Source organism: Saccopteryx bilineata, chromosome 5 (genome assembly GCF_036850765.1).
Source record: "Saccopteryx bilineata isolate mSacBil1 chromosome 5, mSacBil1_pri_phased_curated, whole genome shotgun sequence".
Lineage (NCBI taxonomy): Eukaryota > Metazoa > Chordata > Mammalia > Chiroptera > Emballonuridae > Saccopteryx > Saccopteryx bilineata.
In genome coordinates this window covers 80,154,727-80,174,865 of record NC_089494.1, presented here as the reverse complement: position 1 = coordinate 80,174,865, position 20,139 = coordinate 80,154,727, and the positions used below count along the sequence as shown (strand labels likewise).

General features: G+C 38.2%; 1 protein-coding gene across 6 annotated transcripts in view; it reads right to left on the bottom strand.

Moving 5' to 3' along the window:
- The window catches only part of CYTIP (cytohesin 1 interacting protein), a 133,829-nt gene that overhangs the window by 21,500 nt on the left and 92,190 nt on the right, over nucleotides 1-20,139 (bottom strand). For 2 of the 6 annotated variants that reach the window (XM_066280933.1, XM_066280937.1), the window contains one exon: nucleotides 4,616-4,775. The exons of 1 other annotated variant lie outside the window; for it this stretch is intronic. In XM_066280933.1, coding sequence (XP_066137030.1) covers nucleotides 4,616-4,775 — 160 coding nt within the window. Of the gene's footprint in view, nucleotides 1-4,615; nucleotides 4,865-20,139 lie in introns of all 6 variants that reach the window. 3 more of the 6 variants (XM_066280936.1, XM_066280938.1, XM_066280935.1) reach the window with 2 other exon arrangements.

Here is a 20,139-nt window from a genome sequence, read left to right as displayed (position 1 = left end):
AAAGGCACGTTCTCAAACCTTGCTCACACACCAAATTATCTGCCTGATTGATGTTTCTGTCTCTGTCTCTCAAATCAATAAATTTTAAAAATAAAGTGTGTCTAAGGTCTTATCAAATGTCTTTCGCTTTGGAAAACAGTTTTCCCTACAGCCCTGTTCTAGGATCCCAGACTGCCCTTCCCCACCCAGTCTTTTCTCAGGGTTGTAGTGATGGCACCAAACTCATGAACGAGGAACGGATGTGCAATGAACTGCATATGCCAGCAACAGCTGCCTTTTAGTACACATTATCTAATACGAGAAAGCTAGGTTTAGCAATTTGGCAATTCAGTTGCAAACACTGAGTACACTGAGCTCTTTAACCCCTCTCGAGCCACTAATACCAAGATGCATGAGGTTGAGTCTCTGATCCCGCTTCTTTTGTTTTTAGTCAGATCTCCTAAAAATCAGGCATTAATATTTAAGATGTAATTTTTTCCTGCTATCCAGTAATTCAAATGTCCCTTTCTAGTGGGAAACCAAGACCAAATACTTGAGCTGTCAGTTTGCAAAAGAGCAATGATGTGCGGCTCAGCCAGACAGCCCGCCAGGCTCAGGGGAGCTCAGACGTCAACACTGTAGCCACTTCTGCTGTGAAGTAACGGATTGTTACTTCCTGGTCCCCACTTTGTGTGTGCTCATTTCCTGAAAGTGTTGGGGGAGGGGAGGGGTGGAAATGCATATCGTAGGTGAGGTTTTTTAGTTTTTGTTTATTTCCAAAGTTCCAAAATCAAATGCTTTGATCCCTTTCCAGTCCCCTACCTCACTCTCCCCAGATCTTTGATGAATATAGCTCTCTTTTCCCTTTTAAATCGGGATTCTTAGGATAGCAGGGCTGCATGGATGGTTCTAAGATACAACAAAACAAAGGTACTGAACTCAATTGTTTAACTTGGAAGTGCCCTTAAGCAACCCAGAGAACCTTCTTCCTGGAAGCCTCATTGTGGGCTCGTGAACCTCTTTTTTCAGGATGAACTGTTGGAACCTGACTCCCAACATACAACAATATGGATTAGGGAATACTTTTCAGATTTTTTTTTTGTGGTGAAATTAACAGTTTTCTACCTAAAAGGATTCATTAAATGAACAAAATGCCTTGTTAAAGTTTGGAATACTTGAGAGTTTTGGTAACAGACAGGTGTGTGGCCACAAATAATGTGAAAGCTTCTTAAGGGAAGAACCCAACCCAGAAATAAATGCACTACATAATTAAGCACAATATTCTGTATATAAAGTTTTAAGTAAAATTATCATTCCAAAAATTGTCTGTTTAGTGAAACATGGGTTTGAACTGCGCAGGTCCACTTATATGGGGATTTTTACCATAAATACCTTAAATGTATAAATATTTTCTCCTCCTTATGATTTTATATCCTCCAGCTTATTTCATTGTAAGATTGCAATATATAATACATATAGCTCACAACAAAGTATGTGTTAATGTACTGTTTATGCTCTCAACAAGGCTTTCAATTAATGATAGGCTATTAATAGTTATCATAGTTATTATATTAACATTTAATAGTAGGCTATTAAATAATTAAGATTTGGGGAGTCAAAATTTATATGCCAATATTCGACTGTTATTACCCCTAACCCCCATGTTGTTCAAGGGTCAACTGTAATTTGATAACTAAAAGATAATCAGGCCAAGAGATTCAGTCATGGTACCACTAATGCATATTTAGGCTTCTCACCTGTCAGGCCCTGGCCTCACTACAGCATTTGGGCAAAAACTGTTTTCGAAGAACAACCCTAGTCCTTTGGGCATTACAATATTTCTAAAGACTACCCTTATTTCCAAATTCCTAAAGTGTTTTCCATTGCAGGTATTTTTGTTCTAAAACTGTGTTCAAAAATAGTAGCTGCACTGGGGTGTCTGTCACCTCCTAAAAACACAGGCATTAAGATTATATTCACACACAGACATCTATTTTTAGCCCTGGCCAGTTAGCTCGGTTGGTTAGAGCATCGTCCTGCAGCACAGAGGTTGCCTATTCGATCCCTGGTCAGGGCACATACAGAAACAGATCAGTGTTCCCGTCTCTCTCTCTCTCTCTCTCTCTCTCTCTCTCTCTCTCTTCTTTCCTCTTTCTAAAACCAGTAAAGTAAACATTTTAAAAAATCTATTTTTAAAGTAATTCTGAATGTAAACATCCAAATGATTCTAAAAACTAATCTGAAACTACACACTAACTAGATACAGCGCAGCAGAAACCAGAAACCAAAGCCAAAGCCAACAATAACGAGAAGTATGAATTGTTGACGTCAATGCTGAAAGAGATGAAAATAACAGTGGGCAGAGAAACACCTGCTCATGTGATGGCCTCACAAAGATCTTGTTGCAACTGAGTCAGTGCCAAAGGGGTGTTCTCTAAAAACCAGTTCTAGAAAATGAACATACTTTTGGACAACTGTGAAATGTTGGGATGAACTTGCATCAAATCTCGTTGATGATAGTTGTGTAGAATTAGAAGTACTGTGCACAAGAGATGCTGTTTTGCCTTTTCTTTTTCCCCTTAGAGTAATTCTCACAACAATAAGAAAAAGCTATTTGACTAGAAGTAGTCTACCATGAGAAAGAACATGAGAAAAGGGGCGGGGGGGAGACCTAGAAAAAATGAGAACATACAAATAAATTAATTGGTGTTGGGATATGTATAAATATATGTGTAAGTATATATATATATATTATACACACAAACACACATAAATACTTGTGCATTTCATAGGCTTAAATCCCTTTAGTTATCTTCCTCTAATATCCTCCTACTGATTGCCTTTTCTTTAGTTCATGCTGTCTTCACTCAGGCTTTAAAACCAGATGTCACTGCTCTTCTTTGATTTTAGCGTTTAAGACTTTGGGTCTCCTTTCCATTCTTTCTACTTCTTCTTTCTCCAATTAGTGAAAAAGTTGCTCCCTCACTAGTCTCTATCCACTTACTGACTGACTGCATTTCTAGAATAAAGTTCCTGAATCCCTCTACTGCTCAAGGCTCCCTGTGCTGCTCAAATTTTTGCTTTTTCAGAGGGAAGTGTCCAAGTTTTTGTAAAGCAGCTCAGCTCTGAGGTTTCGCCTTTACCTCCCACACAGACAGTGGACCCTCCTGTCCCAATAGTATGTCATTACCTAAACATTCCCTAAAGGCCCAAAGATCTGTGCTTCAGCATTAATTATTACCTTGTTCTGAAATACCCACTATCTGGAATATCTCTCCTTCAAGGTTGTATTCAAAGACACATACTTGGACTGCAGCATTTATGTTGTTATACTTTGTATAACATCTCTTCAGTCTGCTACTGAATCATAAACCTGATAAGGGCAGGAAACGTGTTCTTCTCATCTTTGTACCCCCTGTACTGCTGCTCTTTATCTGAAAACTGAATAAAGATTTTGGTACTTCCCAGAGTTGTTTTCAGACAGGTAGTAAATTAATAGACACTATAAAAGCATTTTTGGATTGAAAAGATTGATGATTCAAACATGGCAAATGCTGTCCTTATCTTCACTGTGAGAAATCCCAGGAGTCAGCTATGTACATCCCTGAGAAATGGTCATAGCTCCCTGCTATTCTCCGACTCTCTAACCCTGAATCAGAGGGCTTACGTGGAGCACATGATGCACTTACAATACTTAAGGACAAAAACATATGCTTAATGAGTATAAATGAATAAATAAATACAAGTCTCAATATTTTCTGTACAAGTGATATGTATTTGGGGGCATTATGGCAGGTTATAAAACTGAAGAGATCTTATGGTTTTACATTTTTTAAATTGGAAGTTGTAGAAAAAAATCTACAATAAATTCAATTAAGGATTTTTCCAAATATTTTTTCCTCACTAGGGAAATACTTTGTAATACCGTACAAGTAAAAATAATAGCACATATTACATTTCAGTCTTTGTGTTAAGTGCTGCATGTCTCCTCACTTAAGCACCAGTGAGGATGGGTCTATTGTTATCTTTACTTTAGAAAAAAGAAACCTGCATCTTAGAGAGGCAGGTGACTTGCTCAAGATCCCACAGCTTTGAAGTGACTGAGCTGGTGTTTAATCTGGCACTCACTTATCCAATAAAAAGCTTCTCAAGAGCTTGAAGTATGTACCCATTCCTCAAAGCTGAAGATAATTTAGTCCACAAAATTTGTCCTAAAAATAAAACTACTCCCATTTGATTATGAACTAAAATGATCCTCTATGACTGATAGTGGGGCTAAGAGAGAAAGAATCAATGGGACAAACAGAGAGGGAAAAAAATCAAGAATTCTCAAACTGGTCACGTCTGTATACGGTATCTTCAAGTCTGATGTGCTTAATGATGTTCTTGTTTTACATGAACACCTCTTCAAATGAGAATAGCAATCTTCTTTTAAGTTTTGCCATGCCAAAGAAAGTTTTGTTATGGTCTGACATTTTTGTTCTAGTGCACTAGTACTGTGTGGGCTCCTCCCCTCCCTTCCTCCCTCATACTCTTAAAGTATCAAAATAACATTTTTAGTGTGAAATCCACAAACATATCACTCTGCTCTCAAGAGAACATGAGCACTCTGAAAGTTACAAAATAGCAATCATACCTGCTTACGTCCCCGAGGCAAAGTAGCCACAGTGTCAGCCAGCATTTGAATCCTTCTGTTATCATCCATGGAACAGCTGCCTGTGAGTGAGGAGTAAGAGCTATATGCTGGGCCAGCGCAGTAGTCCACCAAATTGCCATTGCTGCTCTGCCGCCTGAGCCTTGGTAAAGACATTGTGTATCAAGATTACTCCAGCTGGCACATGGTTGAATGGACTTGCATGGTGGTGGAAGCTGAAAGTATAACCCTCTGACAAGTAATCAGAAGTAGCAAAGCAGAAAGAACCCATGTGACTTCTGTGGTTTGAGGTACTTGCTACAGAAACCCTATCTTGTTATCCACTTCCATTTCTCAGTGCTTTTTTTTCTTTGAGCCCCGAGAGAACTTAAAGCTACTTTTTACCATTAAAAAAGAATCAACTTATTTTTCCCCCTTCCAACAGCCAGAACTCTTATGCGTTCATGTTCTATGACAAGTTGTGTTCAAAACACCATCTGCCTTTTTTTTTAAAGGAAGAAAGAAAAACTTCCCCAAGTTCTGCCATTTGTTTCCCATCCATTTTCTTATTTAATATCAGTAGTGCAATGTAAAAGCCAGGATGTGCGAACATTCTGTTCTCATGAATACATATAAGCAAGAATTACAGGGTCTGGTCATAATGTTCTCTCACAAAGTCCTTGTAATGTACTTTCCCCAAAGTACACCATAGCTCATTAATGTTCATCAGAAAGACATTATATGTGCCACTTGGACTGTAACCATGCAGCATTCTCCTGGTTGTCCTTTAACTACTTTGTCCTGGCCAAAATTATCCGTCATCTTTACAAGGAACAAGGGGAGGGGAAGACCAGCACACTTAGAGCACAAAATCGGCCATATTTTTTAGTAGACTTTGCTATAGCATCAGCAAGTGGTCCTGGGGGAAGAGTGAGGATGGCAGGAGGGTAACAAGCAAACCAAGGTGGCACAAGAATGTTGCCAGTGGTCCCTGCATGTGTATGTGGGCCAAGTGCACGATCAAGAAGTACTCAAAATCACAGATACTTTTTTTGGCTGGGGTTAGGGACACGTGTGTTTGAGAGTAGTTTCAGAAGAGGAACAAGGAATGTGAGTAGAAGGAAGAATCAAAAGAAAAATCAAAAAGAGAAATTTCACCTAGTCTAAAAAGTCAACTATGATCTTCAAAATCATTTTGAAGGTCAGTAGGAGAATATAAAAGAACTAGAAAGTTTTTGAACTAAAAGGGAAGTCAAGGTAAATTCATCTCAAGTAGAATCTGCCACCTATAAAAACAGTTAAATCTTCCGAGTAAACATTGCTTTATAATTGACATATTTTTTAGTTGCCTAAGTCTCTACAAGCCAGTATACTGTGTCTGTCATTACAGTACTAGTCCAAGCTAATACAAAGTCTAAACCCAGGTTCCACATAGCTAAAATAACAAGTTTTAGAGAGGAAGAGATAAAATAGTCCACGCATATCAAAGTAAAGTACTACTATGGAGTTTTGTTTTAAGTAATAAGATTTCAAAAGGATAAACTTTAAAGAAAATAATTCTACTTCTCTATGAACTGCCCTAGTCATTACCAGATGTGCATACATGCAACAAGGACACCTTCATACACCACAGAGTAGTCTAAAGTCCAGAATGCATGTGAAAATCTCTGCTGTCATTTACCAAGGTATGCTTGCAAAGCACTGTCACAGCCAATGTCTGAAGTTTCCGGATTACCATTAGCCCAACACACTTATTGATTAAAATAGACATGAGTGTAAGGAGTTACTCAAAATATAAAGATTCCTCTGTGTCCTTCTGATTTTAAGACAGTTGTTGAATTTATTTGTTCATTATATTTTGGCTATTAGCCTTTATTTGCACAAGAAGACTTTATGTGGCTTCCTGGGATATTATAGGGTTTTGTTTTGTGTTTTTGGTTTGCTTATTGTGTTTATTTTAACTTTGTACCCTTATTTGCCCAGAAAGTCTTTATTTAGCTACCTGGCCCAATGTAGGAGATGGGATAATGTCAAATAGATAATATTTGAGGATTTTATATTTGAATTTATATAAGGTAAATTTAATTTGGTAAGGTTACTCTCATATATGAGAGCCCACTAACTATGATAACTTCTTTGTCCTTTTCACTTGTTTTGATTGATAAGGATGGTGAATGATGTTTCCATCTTCCCTACTCAGTGTGGATTATTGGAATTCCCAGAGCATGCCCCAAAGAGGTGCAGTCTTTCAGAAAAAGGTAAACTAAAACTCCACAATCATAGCTGACTCTGAAAAATAGCCAGCTCAGAAAAAAGAAATGAAAGAAACAGAGGTCACGGGGTCTCTGTATTAGAAGTTCCAAAGTGGATGCAAACCAAGTATTAGTTTAGGTTGTAACATGCATAATTAAAACAGCACACATGCACACAAAACTTTAAATCTAATATAAATAGTCAACAATAGATCATATGCATTATATTGTTAACAAGAGTACAAGGAAACAATTTTTTGAACTATTAGTTTAATTCAGTCAAATCATAAAACTATGAAGTTATAACATCATCCAAGAATTTAAGCCACTGAACTTATCTGGGGCCTTAAATAGATTATCTAGATCAGTTTTTCATGAATTCATTTAGTAAGATAATTTCAATTCTTCTTTTAAATGTAGAAGTAAATGTCTTGATACTTTCATTTTGTGCACATATCAGAGAAAATTAACTATTTTTTTTTCTGCTTTTTAATCAACTCCAGGTTCAGGGAGAGAACTCTGAGTGTGGTGGGCACATGAAAGAGATGACTCTCTAAGAGGGTCCATGTTGAAGGCATAAAATAATATGTGAACCACTGGGAGGCAATCTGGAGATGGGTAGGTTTTTAAAAGGACCCTTGTTTTGAACTTGTCAATGGACTCTACAAAATGGTGTAGAGAAGTTTCAGTCTTTAGGAGACAGTCTCTACAATAATTTTAAAACTGTACTCCTCAAAATGTAAGGAGATCCTCGGAATCACCTGAGTAGGGCAAGGAGGAGGAGAAAGAAGGCATGAGAGGAAGATTCTGAGATTTTGAGGCCTGACTTCAGCCATAGTATTTTTGCTTTTAATTGCTTTATATTGTGTTCTTCCTTATAACATATGGTTTCCTTGGGTTACAAAATAAAAATTAAATAAAAATAACAGGATTCTAGAAGAGAGAAAAGAATCAACAACACTGTACAAAGTACAGTAACTTAACTAGTACCTCTATAGAAAAACATCTCCCCACTAATAAGTCCCCCAATTTCAACAGACATGGTTTTCTTTTGGAGAGGTAAAATCCTAATATTAAAAGTTCTCTTGCCTGACCAGGCAGTGGCGCGGTAGATAGAGCGTCAGACTGGGATGTAGAGAACCCGGGTTCGAGACCCTAAGATCACTAGCTTGAGCCCAAGGTCTGCTGGCTCGAACAAGGGGTCACTCCGTCTGCTGTAGCCCCCCAGTCAAGTCACATATGAGGAATCAATCAATGGACAACTAAGGAACCGCAATGAAGAATTGATGTTTCTTATCTCTCTCCCTTCTTGTCTGTCTGTCCCTATCTGTCCCTCGCTCTGACTCTCTTTGTCTCTACCATAAAAAAAAAGTTCTCTTTAAGCATAAACACAAAATAATGAGTGTAATCAGTAATCAAAATATCCCTAATTCTGGATTTGTGTAAATTTTAAAGTATCTCTCTTCATGAATTTATTAAGACAAAGGTGGGAAGGGTTTAACTGAACCGAAGTACATTTGCATTCTAAGAGAACTGTTCTATGCTATGGAGATGCCTTTTTTGAGAAAAGTGAAGGCTCTGAGAAAAATGTGATTGGTTAACTACTAATTAACAGTTTTATATTCTGAGCTTCAGGACAATGATCTTACAGAAAAAAAATGTAACTATTTTTCTTTTAAAGTTACTTAATTAATAAAGTATTTAGGAATATGTTCAAACTTAAACATTTGAACAAGAAAAATATTTATGAATAAGTAATATATATGTATGTATATGTGTGTGTGTGTGTTGTCTGTGTGAGAGATAGAAAAAGAGAAATATGAAGTACAGCTTGTGCATATACCAAAAATTTTAGAAGAAATTTAGGAAGTATTCAAAGGTCTATCCTTTATAAATCGTGAGATCCAGGTGATTTTACTAGTGCTACATCAAAATTTCACGGTAGAGGGATCATATTAGTTGTGACCTAGAGCATAAAACAAGATGTGGTCTATGAAGCCAACTAATCTGATCTCAACTAGATTTGGAGAATGGAAAGGAAGGAAGGAAGGGGGGGAGGGAGGGAGGGAGGGAGGGAGGAAGGAAGGAAGGAAGGAAGGAAGGAAGGAAGGAAGGAAGGAAGGAAACAGGGAAGAAATTAAACCAATTTCACTTATTAATTCTTATACAAGCTTCTTAATTTAAATATCAAATTGAGTCCACCAGTGTATTAGAAATAATGCCTCTCAACCAAGTAGAGTGTATCTTAGGAATAAAGGGATAGTTCAATATTAAAATGTAAAATATTAACACAAATTCTTAAATTTCTGGATTTAAAAATAAAATTCAACATAGGATATGCCAAAACTATCAAGATTCATCTTTGCTTTGAATAATTCTAAATAATCTAGGAATAAAAGGAAAACATTTTTTTACCATAATAAAATGTACCTGCCAGAAACACCCACTAAATATCATGCTTCATTTTGAAATGTGCCTCCATTATAATGAGAAGGAAGACAGTGACGACAATAACCTGACCACTTGTCACTGTTTTATTTCATATTGCACATGAGAGGTATAGAATTTTTTTTAAAAAAAAAAGAACTGTAAGTGCATAATGAACAAAAGTGCATAATGATCTCATTTATGCTTTTGTCTTAAAGAAAGATCACATTTGTCGGGTACACTAACATGTATAGACATTTAAAAAGTCTACACAGAGACATATTAACCATTTTTTTTTCATTTTTCCGAAGCTGGAAATGGGGAGGTAGTCAGACTCCTGCATGCGCCCGACCAGGATCCACCCGGCATGCCCACCAGGGGGCGATGCTCTGCCCCTCTAGGGCGTCGCTGTGTTGCATCCAGAGCCATTCTAGCACCTGAGGCAGAGGCCACAGAGCCATCCTCAGTGCCTGGGCCATCTTTGCTCCAATGGAGCCTTGGCTGCGGGAGGGGAAGAGAGAGACAGAGAGGAAGGAGAGGGGGAGGGGTGGAGAAGCAGATAGGCGCTTCTCCTGTGTGCCCTGGCCGGGAATTGAACCCGGGACTCCTGCACGCAAGGCCAATGCTCTACTGTTGAGCCAACCAGCCAGGGCCGACATATTAACCTTTTAATAGTGCTGACTTCTAGAGAAGGAGTTGTGAAAGAAAGGGGAGGAGTGTGAAAGAAGACTTTCAAAAATTGTTTCCTATATGGTTTGAACCTTTTATAATAAGTACATATCCATATATTATTTGATCAACTTTAAATACTTATAACTCACAAATAATTTTTAGAAGCCAGTCATGTTTTGTTGATAATAAAATCTTATGATTTCATAGGTCCTCATACTTCTATTTATGCTTACTGATGAAAATTACTCATCTGTCTACTGGATGTTTGGTGTTCGTTTATAGCAAAGACTTTTCTTAATGGCAGTTTTTTCATCCTTTTATTTATTTCTTCCATATTTCCTTATCATTTTCTTCTAACCAAGTGAACATTCTCACCAAAAAGGACTACTGAAGTCTCCACAAAATATTATAGTAGAGGAGAGTAACACAATTATGGGCCACTAATTTTTATGGAGATAAAATTCACAGTTTCTAAAATGTTATTTCTTAACTTCCTAACTCTTTTTCATTAGTCACCCATTACCCATGCCCTCTCCCACCACACAAACACAATTCCATTTCAAAATTCAAGTCTTTCATCAAACTTTAAGATAAACAAGTGACAGTGTCCTTCCTACTTCCCTTAGCTAACCCCCTGCCTCACCCTCAGTGATCAGCTGTTACTTAACTTGCTCAATTGGTCTGGGTAGTGCCACCTCACAGAATTAGGAAGAGCTTCAGGGCTTTAGAAAGTAACTTCTTAGAAAGCAAAAAAACAGTTTGGAACTGGAATTTTGTGTTAATACTTGGAACAACAAAACATCCACGTGAGATCTAGGTGACTTACCCTGGCCTTTGAATAAAACCCAAACTCCTTACTTAGCCTATTCCCTGAGGTCTTGAATGTTCTAGTAGATCCTATGACCTCATATAGCATACCATGTCCTGGTCACACTGACCTTCCTCATATCCTAAGACATTTACAATCTAGATAAAGTGACATGATCTATATAGAGTAAACCATAATAAAAGAAATAGTGCCAATTACTGGTTTCTATCTGTTAAGGCTTAAATTGTGTCTCTCCACAAGTATGTTGGAGTCCTAATCATTGGTACCTTTAAGTCTGATCTTACTTAGAAATAGTCTTTGCAGAAGTAATCAATTCAAGGTCTTAGGGTGAGCCTTAATTCAAAATCATGCTTGGTATCTTTACAAGAAGAGGAAAGTGCTACATTAAAGACAGGTGCACAGGAACCTGGCTGGTTGGCTAAGTGGTAGAGCATTGGCCCTGCGTGTGGATATACCGGGTTGGAATCCTAGTCAAGGAACACAGAAAAAATACCCATCTGCTGCTTTTTCACCCCTACCCCTCCTGCTTCTCTCCCTCTTTCTCTTCCCCCCCACTCTCATCTCCTCCCTTTCTGCATCATGGCTCGATTAGAACCAGTTGGCTCTGGGCATTGAGGATGGCTCCATGGCCTCTGCCTCAGGTGCTAAAAAAATGGCTATGGTTGCAATAGAGCAAGGTCCCCAGATGGGCAGAGCACTGCCCACTAATGGGCTTGCTGGGTAGATCCCAGTCTAGGCGCCTGTGGGAGTCTGTCTCTGCCTCCCCTCCTCTCACTAAAAAAAAAAAAAAAAAATACAGGTACACAGGAATAACACAATGTGATGACAGAGGCCAATTTTGGATTGTAAGCTTTGCAGTTGCAAAACAGGAAACACCAAAGATCAGTGGTCCCCACTAAAAGCTGTGGAGATGCAAGGAACAATTCTATCTAGAGTCTGAGAGGAACTGGGGCCCTGCTGACACCTTGACATCACACTTCTAGTCTCTAGAACATTAAGGGGAAAAAAATTCTGTTGTCTTAAGATACCAAATTTGTGGTAATTTGTCACAGCTGCCTTAGAAGTGTGAAAATATCCCTTCATCCTTCCACTTAGAGATATTATGACAAAGGTAAAAGTGAAATGTGCTGTCAATCTCAAAGATAGATGATTATTCAGCACCTCTTTGGTCTGCATGTTGACTCAAAACGCAGTGGCAGGTCCAAAGTAACAGTGTTAAAATTCTGTGTGCAAATATATGACAAAAAATGGTGCTGAATTCAGAGTCAGTGATACTTTCTCTTTATCCAGCACTCTGAACATTCCATTTACTAATAAACGGGGGAGGCATGGAGAGGTGGTGCGTCAAAAGCTTGTGAAATGAATGATTTAACCTAAGATGGTTTGACAACTGACCTTGTTCCCAAAACAGAACCTGAGTAAATTGCCATGAAGTCTGGACACTGAGTTGCCAGCAGCAGCAGGCTAGGGCTTCTCCTTCCTCATCAACCGAAAAGGACAGAGGCTACTACCTCCCTAGGCAAGCACTTGACCATGTGGTCCTGCCAGTGTCAGCCAGAAAATGGTCCACTGCTCTGTCAGGTGAAAATTCTGCTTACGAGTACTGATTCCCAGTGTGAGCAAGCCTACCAATGACTACATCTTTGTCCACTTACAGTCCTGATTGTCAAGAGAGGTTGAGATAAAACCAGTAAAAGAGGATTGAATGAGAGACAGGAGCGATGATCTAGCCTCCAGGTCTTATTTCCTTCATAGCTCTACCACCCAGGAGCACCAGGGCTTTGGCGAAGTCAGTGCCAATTTGGGGTACATTTCTCCATAAACCCCAATGCATGGAGAAATGTCACATATTGTGAGAGTCAAAATAAATAACATAGGAAAAATTTTTAAAATCTTTAAGAATGTGAAGTCTTATAAGAATTTAAGGGTTTTAAAATTTCCCTGTAGGAGGCTGTAATTTGACACACAACCTACATGGCTCTGGTACTATATTTCTTAAGACCTTATGATCTAACTCGATTATAGATGCCAAAAGGGTGGTGCCATTGTGTTCCAAATCCAGAGAATGCCATCATGTCAGCTACAGAATGAATTTTAGACTTTTTCGCATGGCTCAGCACACCTCCCCTGACCTCTGGCTAACTCGTCTTTCGCAGCTGCACATCCGTGTGTGCGCACCCTTGCATGAACACTGTAGAAAGGAGTGAGGCAAGCTGGTTCAGCCTTAGCTCTTAAGTCCTTGATCAGGTGAATTAACTAATCTGTGCTTCATTGTCATCTTTAGTCATAAAATGGGACCAGTTATACTACTTATCACCAATATCACCAAGTAAAACCAAACAGTACTCAGCACATAGTAATTGCTCAATAAATGCTTCCTGTGACCATTATTATTGTTAGTTATTGTTTGCTTTACAGCTACCCATGTGTCCTGACTACCAGTGGTCCTTTCCAACCTTTCACCTCCATCCACAACACATTGTTCACCTGGATTTTCCTATTCTACCTCTACCTGTAGAAATCCTACCCATTCTCCCGGCCCGACTTACACACTACATCATTAATGAAGCTTTGCTTGATACCTCCAAGCAGATGTGAGCACCATCTCCCCAGAGCATCCAATTCACATCTTGGGGCTTTCTGTTATGATCAATCACATTTTGCCTTGTTAAAATTATATGTACCTGTCTTTTCCCCCTTAATAAATTGTGAACTCACCTCCCTCACTCTCACCCCAACACGGAACTCTTTGTCATCCGTCTTTATATCCCTCCAGCACTTAAAAGAGTGACTTTCTCATAAAAGCTGCTCAGTAAGCATTTGATGAATACAATCATAATCTGCCTGAAGCTCTGGTAGTTAGTTGATTTATTCACCCAGTGATTCTTTACTTTAGGCAATGTAGGTATTTGATAAATAACATTTACTGTGTTTTTAACATTTAAAAGTAATTTATGTTTACTGGATTGTTTGGCTTAATTGTTATGAGTATAAAATAATTGTCAGTTTGAAAGGAAAACCTAATCCAGTAATAATACACATTTTATACTTGAGGTATTTGATGATAAGCTGCCATCAACTGCAACATGTACTGTTAATTTACTAACCACCACTTTTCAAAAAAACTTCCATGTTAAATGTACCCATAGATGGTTAGGAGCATCCTAATTTCAGAAATACAAAATGTGAAGAAATTGTGCATCAGAATGAAGAAATATGTCAGGGCTCTCACCTCTCAAAAGATCCTCTGCTGTGCCCCGACGTGTGCTCACGGTAAACCAGACCCGCCCAGCAAGGCCTGTACGGAGGAACACAGCCTCCCATCGCATTTGTCTCAGACTTCTCTTTTCCTATTTGATTGGACCTCACATTTTGTTACTTCTGCCTCTAGAACAACCAACATCTGTCTCCTCCTTTCCATGACCATCTGCATCTTTGAAACCCCAGGTTTGTCCCTCAACACAACATGACAGCAGACAACTGGTCTCCTTCTATACAGACACCCCAACCTAACTTTTCTTATCTATTCATGTCATATGTCATGCTTATTGAATTAAATTTAAATTTCTGAGTTTTGCATTTAAAGTCACCCAGAATCTAATTTATACCTAACTTTCCAGTCTTAACTTTTAATATAAATTGATTTAGAGCCTCCAATATAATAGCCTTCCTCCTAAATGTATACTTAACATTATTATACCTCTGTATCTTTGTTTAAACCATTCCCTCTTCCTAAAACCTTCCCAATTTCTATTCACTGAAGTTTCCTCCATTGTTAAGAGCTGAGCTCAAATGCCACCTTCTCGGTGAAGCATTCCCCGATGACAGCAGCCAGAATGTCTCATTACCACCACTGAACTCCTGTACTATTTAGCATCTACCCAACTCACGGCAGCCCTTGACACATTACCATATATCTTAGTTATTTCTTTGCATGGCCATTCTCCTATTAGGTTGGGAACCCCATTTTATACTATGTGTGTGAGTGTGTGTTTGTGTGCACATGCTGTGTGCGTGAACTTCATAGGCTTAAACAACATCTTGGTTTAGTAAAAAGTATGTCATATGGAGGTTTCTGAGTAACACAGAAGGAGTCAAAGCAGATAAAAATTACTGGCAATAAGAATCTTATTTCAAGCTCTTTCACATGCTCATTTGGTGGGGCACTCGGAAGTAAGGTTGATTAACATTGCGCATCTTTAGGAATGCACTAGAAGGTAAAACAGCTGTTGGCCCTGACTAACTTGTTTTGTTTAGACCAAGTAGAACAAGTGCAAAGCAGAAATGATAAAATGTTATATATTCTTGGGGATGGGGAGGGAGAGCACTAAAGTGTATGCTTTTGGTGAGCGGTGTCAAAGAAAGATATAATCACCATTCATCAGAAAAGAGAGAAGGGAAAACTGGCCATTTTACAGGAAGAGAACAGGAAGCATAAGGTGACCAATCATCCTCCTTTAGGGAGGACAGTCCTCCTTTTGTAAGTTCTGTCCTCCCTCGAAAAGTGACCTCCTATATGTCCTCCTTTTTGATATTGGAAGACTAATCTGTAAATGTTTATATTCGATTGATGCAGAGAGTCGATCCATTGCGTGTGATGTGACGTATTTGTATTTGACATGACGATTCCTCAAGGATCAGGACAGTGCGGCAAGACACGGTTATGAGACACATGCGCTCCACACAGGAGACCTTGAGAGAGCATGCAATATACCAAGCGCACAAATGGCTTTGTGTACTTCTTACTGAAACACGACACGGCATATACGACATTGTGAACTCACAATTATTTCTTTCTCAGTGAATATTCAATCATAGATAGGTAAGCACAATTCACGTTTTATTAATTCATTATCTATTTAATAATTTCAAAATATGTATAATTTTATTGACAAGTATTTTCCCAAAATTTGAGTTTTAAAGTGGAAATTTAACCTCAAACCATATCTATTAATAATGCATTTTGATTAAATTGTTGCCTAAAACAAACGATTTTTAATTAGAAAATGATAAATGCACCCAAATATCACTCCAAATTAGTGGTTTTGTTTGATATTTAGTTTTACTAAATGAGTACTTTTTTCTTACAATTATTATTAAAAAATAATAAGCAAGTAAACATAATTACAATATAAAATATCACAAATATTTTTATTATGTATTCATCATATTATAGTGTATTATTTTTGCAATGAATAAAATGTTTCTTTTATTTATATTATTTTCTTCCATTTATTTTCCTTTTCATTGTAAAAAAAGTTGGTCACCTTAGGAAGCATTTTATGTTTTTCTGCTGGTAGTACAGCTTGAATGGATTAGCTCTGACAGGGAGAATCTCAGTACTGTAGCACCCCATGTTGTCCCTAACACTGGAGAAGAACAAAAATGAAGTCTGTACCAGAGGTGCATCTGGAGAGAGACGGTCATCATCGGTCAGGACTGATTAGAATTCTCACTACGGATTTAAAGAAGCTCACCGAACAAGCCTCAGCAATGAAAAGAAAGTGTAAAAACTGCTTTCCAGAGCAGGCATGGAGTGAAGGATAAAGAAAGAAAAATAGATCAATGTTTTCTAGGCACAAGCTAGGAAACTGCTTGAAGGAAAAGCCAGATTGCATCGATCTGCTGCTCTTATCTATGATATGATACTCAACTCCGTAATCAGTGTTAGAACAACAGTCACTGCCGGGGGAAGCAGATTGTTAATATCCCTAGTCTTTCTCATGCTACTGTGTTACATCTTCCTGAATAATAGCTAGCATAAGAGCAAAGTGTGTTTGCCACATATTTTGTCTCACACACCTGGCAAAACATTCTGCACATATCACACACCAAAACATAACCAAATAATTCCTTCCCTCTTCACTCTAGAAAACATACCCAAAGTTTTGCTCCCAGTTGCAATGTGTGGTTTTTTGTTTTCTTCTTTCTTTTGCCAGGCTATTGGCTCCTGTCTCTTCCTGGCTTAGAGAATTAGTTTACTAGCTGGCTTTTCGAGTAGATCTTTAAAAATAAAAGCTTTTAGAATAGTCTTTCTAAAATGCAGGGATAACGTGAGCAATGGTGTTCACTACAATACATTTTGAATTGTATTCCAATTACTACAAACTGATGACTTTATTATACTCATGCCCTCATGCTTCTGAATTTTCCAAAAAGTAAAAATTCCCTTAAATAGCAAATAACTCACAGTGCATACCGTTATACATTTGAGGCTCTCCGCGGTATCCCTTGCTTGTTGTTTGCTAGCCCTAGCTTAATGCTTTAAAGCAACTGGAAAACCAGAACTCCCTACCCCGGTGAACTCCCCAGGAAGAGCTGTGTGTTTATTTGTACGGGAGTGTTTGCGAACACCGTAGGAGGCAAAATAGCTTTTGTCGTTTTCAAGTGAGCTTTGGCTTTGAGTAAATTTCCCTTTTCCTCCACTTTTGAAATGTGATTTCCCTAGGGGCAGGAATCATGTCCTGGAACCTTTGGAATGCTTGGGACTTTGAAGATCATCCTGTCCTTGCCCAACAGATCCTGAGGTCCTCTGTCATTCTCCAAGGGAGTAGGAGTTAATTATTTACTTAATTCCATGGGCTCCTGAATGATTCGGTGCAGAAAGAAATGCAATTCTGTGTTGTTTTGCTTTCAAATACTGTTAGTCTGTTCATTTTATTTAGTTTTATAATTGTTCTTCTTTTTCTTCATCTTTCTCCACTTTTTTGCAATAACGCTAACAAGGTTTACAATGAAATTGGCATACAAACCAGGTTTTAAAAAAATAAAAGAAGGGCAAGCTGGGAGGAAACCAGTGGACTCGCCAGAAGAAATTGTACTTGGCATTGATTTTTCTATTTACACTTTTGTTTTTCTTTTTTTATAGCAGGTAATGAACACTGCTGAGAATAAGCAAGATACAACAGTCTTTGCAAAGAGAACGAAAAGAAGATAAGAACTGAACCCAAATGTCAGCATCATTAATTAAATAAAATTTCCCCAAATTCTAAATGTTTTATCACTAACTTTAAAAATGCTTAATTTTTTTTTCTTACTAAGGTGAACTCCATACTCTGAACATTTCTTCTCAGTCTGTATTGCTGGTAGATAAAAAGCCATTAAGTTTGAGCCTAGGGACCTTAATAATCACCCAGTACAGGGCCCTCATTTACTGACATGGGCAATTTCACACAAAGAGGTGAAGCAACTTGTCTGGGGACACATGGTCATTGGGAGCAACTTTAAAATGTGTCACAGGCCCTCTATTTCCCAAACCAATGATCTTCCCACCAAACCACGCTATCATTTACTGAGAGGTCACCATTAGAAACCATTTTGCCTCTGTTGGGCAGATAAAATATATTATGCTCACTTTGTTAAAGATGGCGCTGCCCACGTGGAGGCCCATTGCTCAGGTGATATTAATGTGTGTTGGGGGAAGGCTGTGGGTAGGCAGAATCCTTGTAGCCTGGGGTTTGGTTTTAGGACTAAGCCTTTCCCACCCTTTTTGATGTGGGGTGGTGTAATCCCATCATGCCTCAGATAAGTGACTTTGTATTAGAGACTTCCCTATTTTGTATATTGAATTAAAGGTTTTGATTTCTGCACTATAAAGTGGGGCAGACCAGGAGTTTGCTCTCTCGGTTCCTGAGATTAGCATTAGAGAAGAGAGCAGAGAAAGGCCACACAGAGGAGACCAGGAGAATCAGCCAAGATGGAGTGCTGAGTGAGAGCCAGTTTGTGCAGAGTTTGTGCAGAGAGAAGGAGATGAACAGAAGTGAATAAGGCTGGTGAGCTAGAAACCTTTGATTCTAGGAAACTCAGATAAGTCAGTAGTTTTGTGAGCACTGAATGAGTGGGTTTTGGAGCCCAGTGTGTGTTTTTACTTGCCTGCCGGGTGCAAGCTAGGATTAAAGATGTTATGGCCCACCAGTTTTTGGCTCTGTTGTTTCTTCACCATCTGTCCTAATCTAATGCGAACCTGCATGTGAATGGCCACGATGGCAGCTACTGGCTTCCCAGCCTCTTTTTCATCTTTTCTCATAAATTCAAGCTTCTAAGGTTTCAATCATTTTTACAATCTTTCAGCTAATCTCTAAGATTTCAACATGGCATAAGATAACGGGCTATTTCTCAACAAAACTTAATAAATTCATTTGTTCATAATGGTATCAAAAGTTTCAGCTTGCTAACCTTACTATTTTTCTGTTCCTCCTTGGTAAAAATAATTCTTTGCTGCTATTTTCTGACTTAAGACCAAATTCTCATACATATTTCTGTCTTTGCTCTTTTCCTACTCCTATTCATTGCTACAGATCAGATTGCTGTGATTTCGGAAGCCTGACAAAGGAATGGTTTCCTACTCAATCCTGCTGCCTACTGCTTGTCATCCGTCCATCAATTCAAAAATGAATATGTAGAAACCTATTTCACAGTCTTGGCAGGACAAATTTTTTAAAGACTCTGACTGATTTACAACATTTTACCAAAATTGCTAGAAATATACTCTGACAAAAAAAAAATCCTCAATACTAAAATATAATTATAGAAAAGCAAAAAAAAAAAGTTTCTTTAGGTATCTGGGAAAAGTCAGAGAGAAAACAACACTACATGAAATACTGATTTTCTTTTTGTCTGTTCTAAATGTAAGACTTTTTTTGGCTTGATTATTTGGAGGTAGGAAAAGAGATAGAATACAGAGTCAATCACAGTAACTGGAATTTCATTGGAAAATAAAGTTACTATATTAAAGCAATAAAAACCCATTGACTAAATGTGCCCACTGCATTAGCATGCCTTTTTTTATCAGGAGAAAAAATATTATGGATATGGAATGGATCGCATATGCTAATAAGTATTCTTTCTCTTGATCTTGCTGTCTTAGGTAGAAAATTTGAAAAATGCAGTTAATTTAATATACAAATAGTACAGTTTAAAAACCATATACAGACATTGCCACAGTTATTTGGGGGGGATTAAATCCGTCTATGTTACAATGGGAATTTGGAGAAGTCGTTACATAAACATATTTCAAAAATTGTGCCTTTTTTCCCTCAAAGATTATGACAATGGAAATAGAAAAAAAGAGCATAAGAGAAAAAAAAGGGGAAGAATGAAAGCAGCAGGAAGAGAAGGTTGGAGGTGCTTCCTGAGTTATATGAAGGCTCTCTCAGGCCCTGGCCAGTGGCTTGATAGAACATCAGCCTGGAGTATGAACATCCCAAGTAGATTCCCAGTCAAAGCACACAGGAGAAGCAACCATCTGCTTCTCTCCCCTTCTCCCTTCTCTCTCCCTTCCCTCCCTGCAGCCAGTGGCTTATTTGGTTTGAGCATGGCCCTAGGTGCTGAGGATAGTTCTGTTGAAG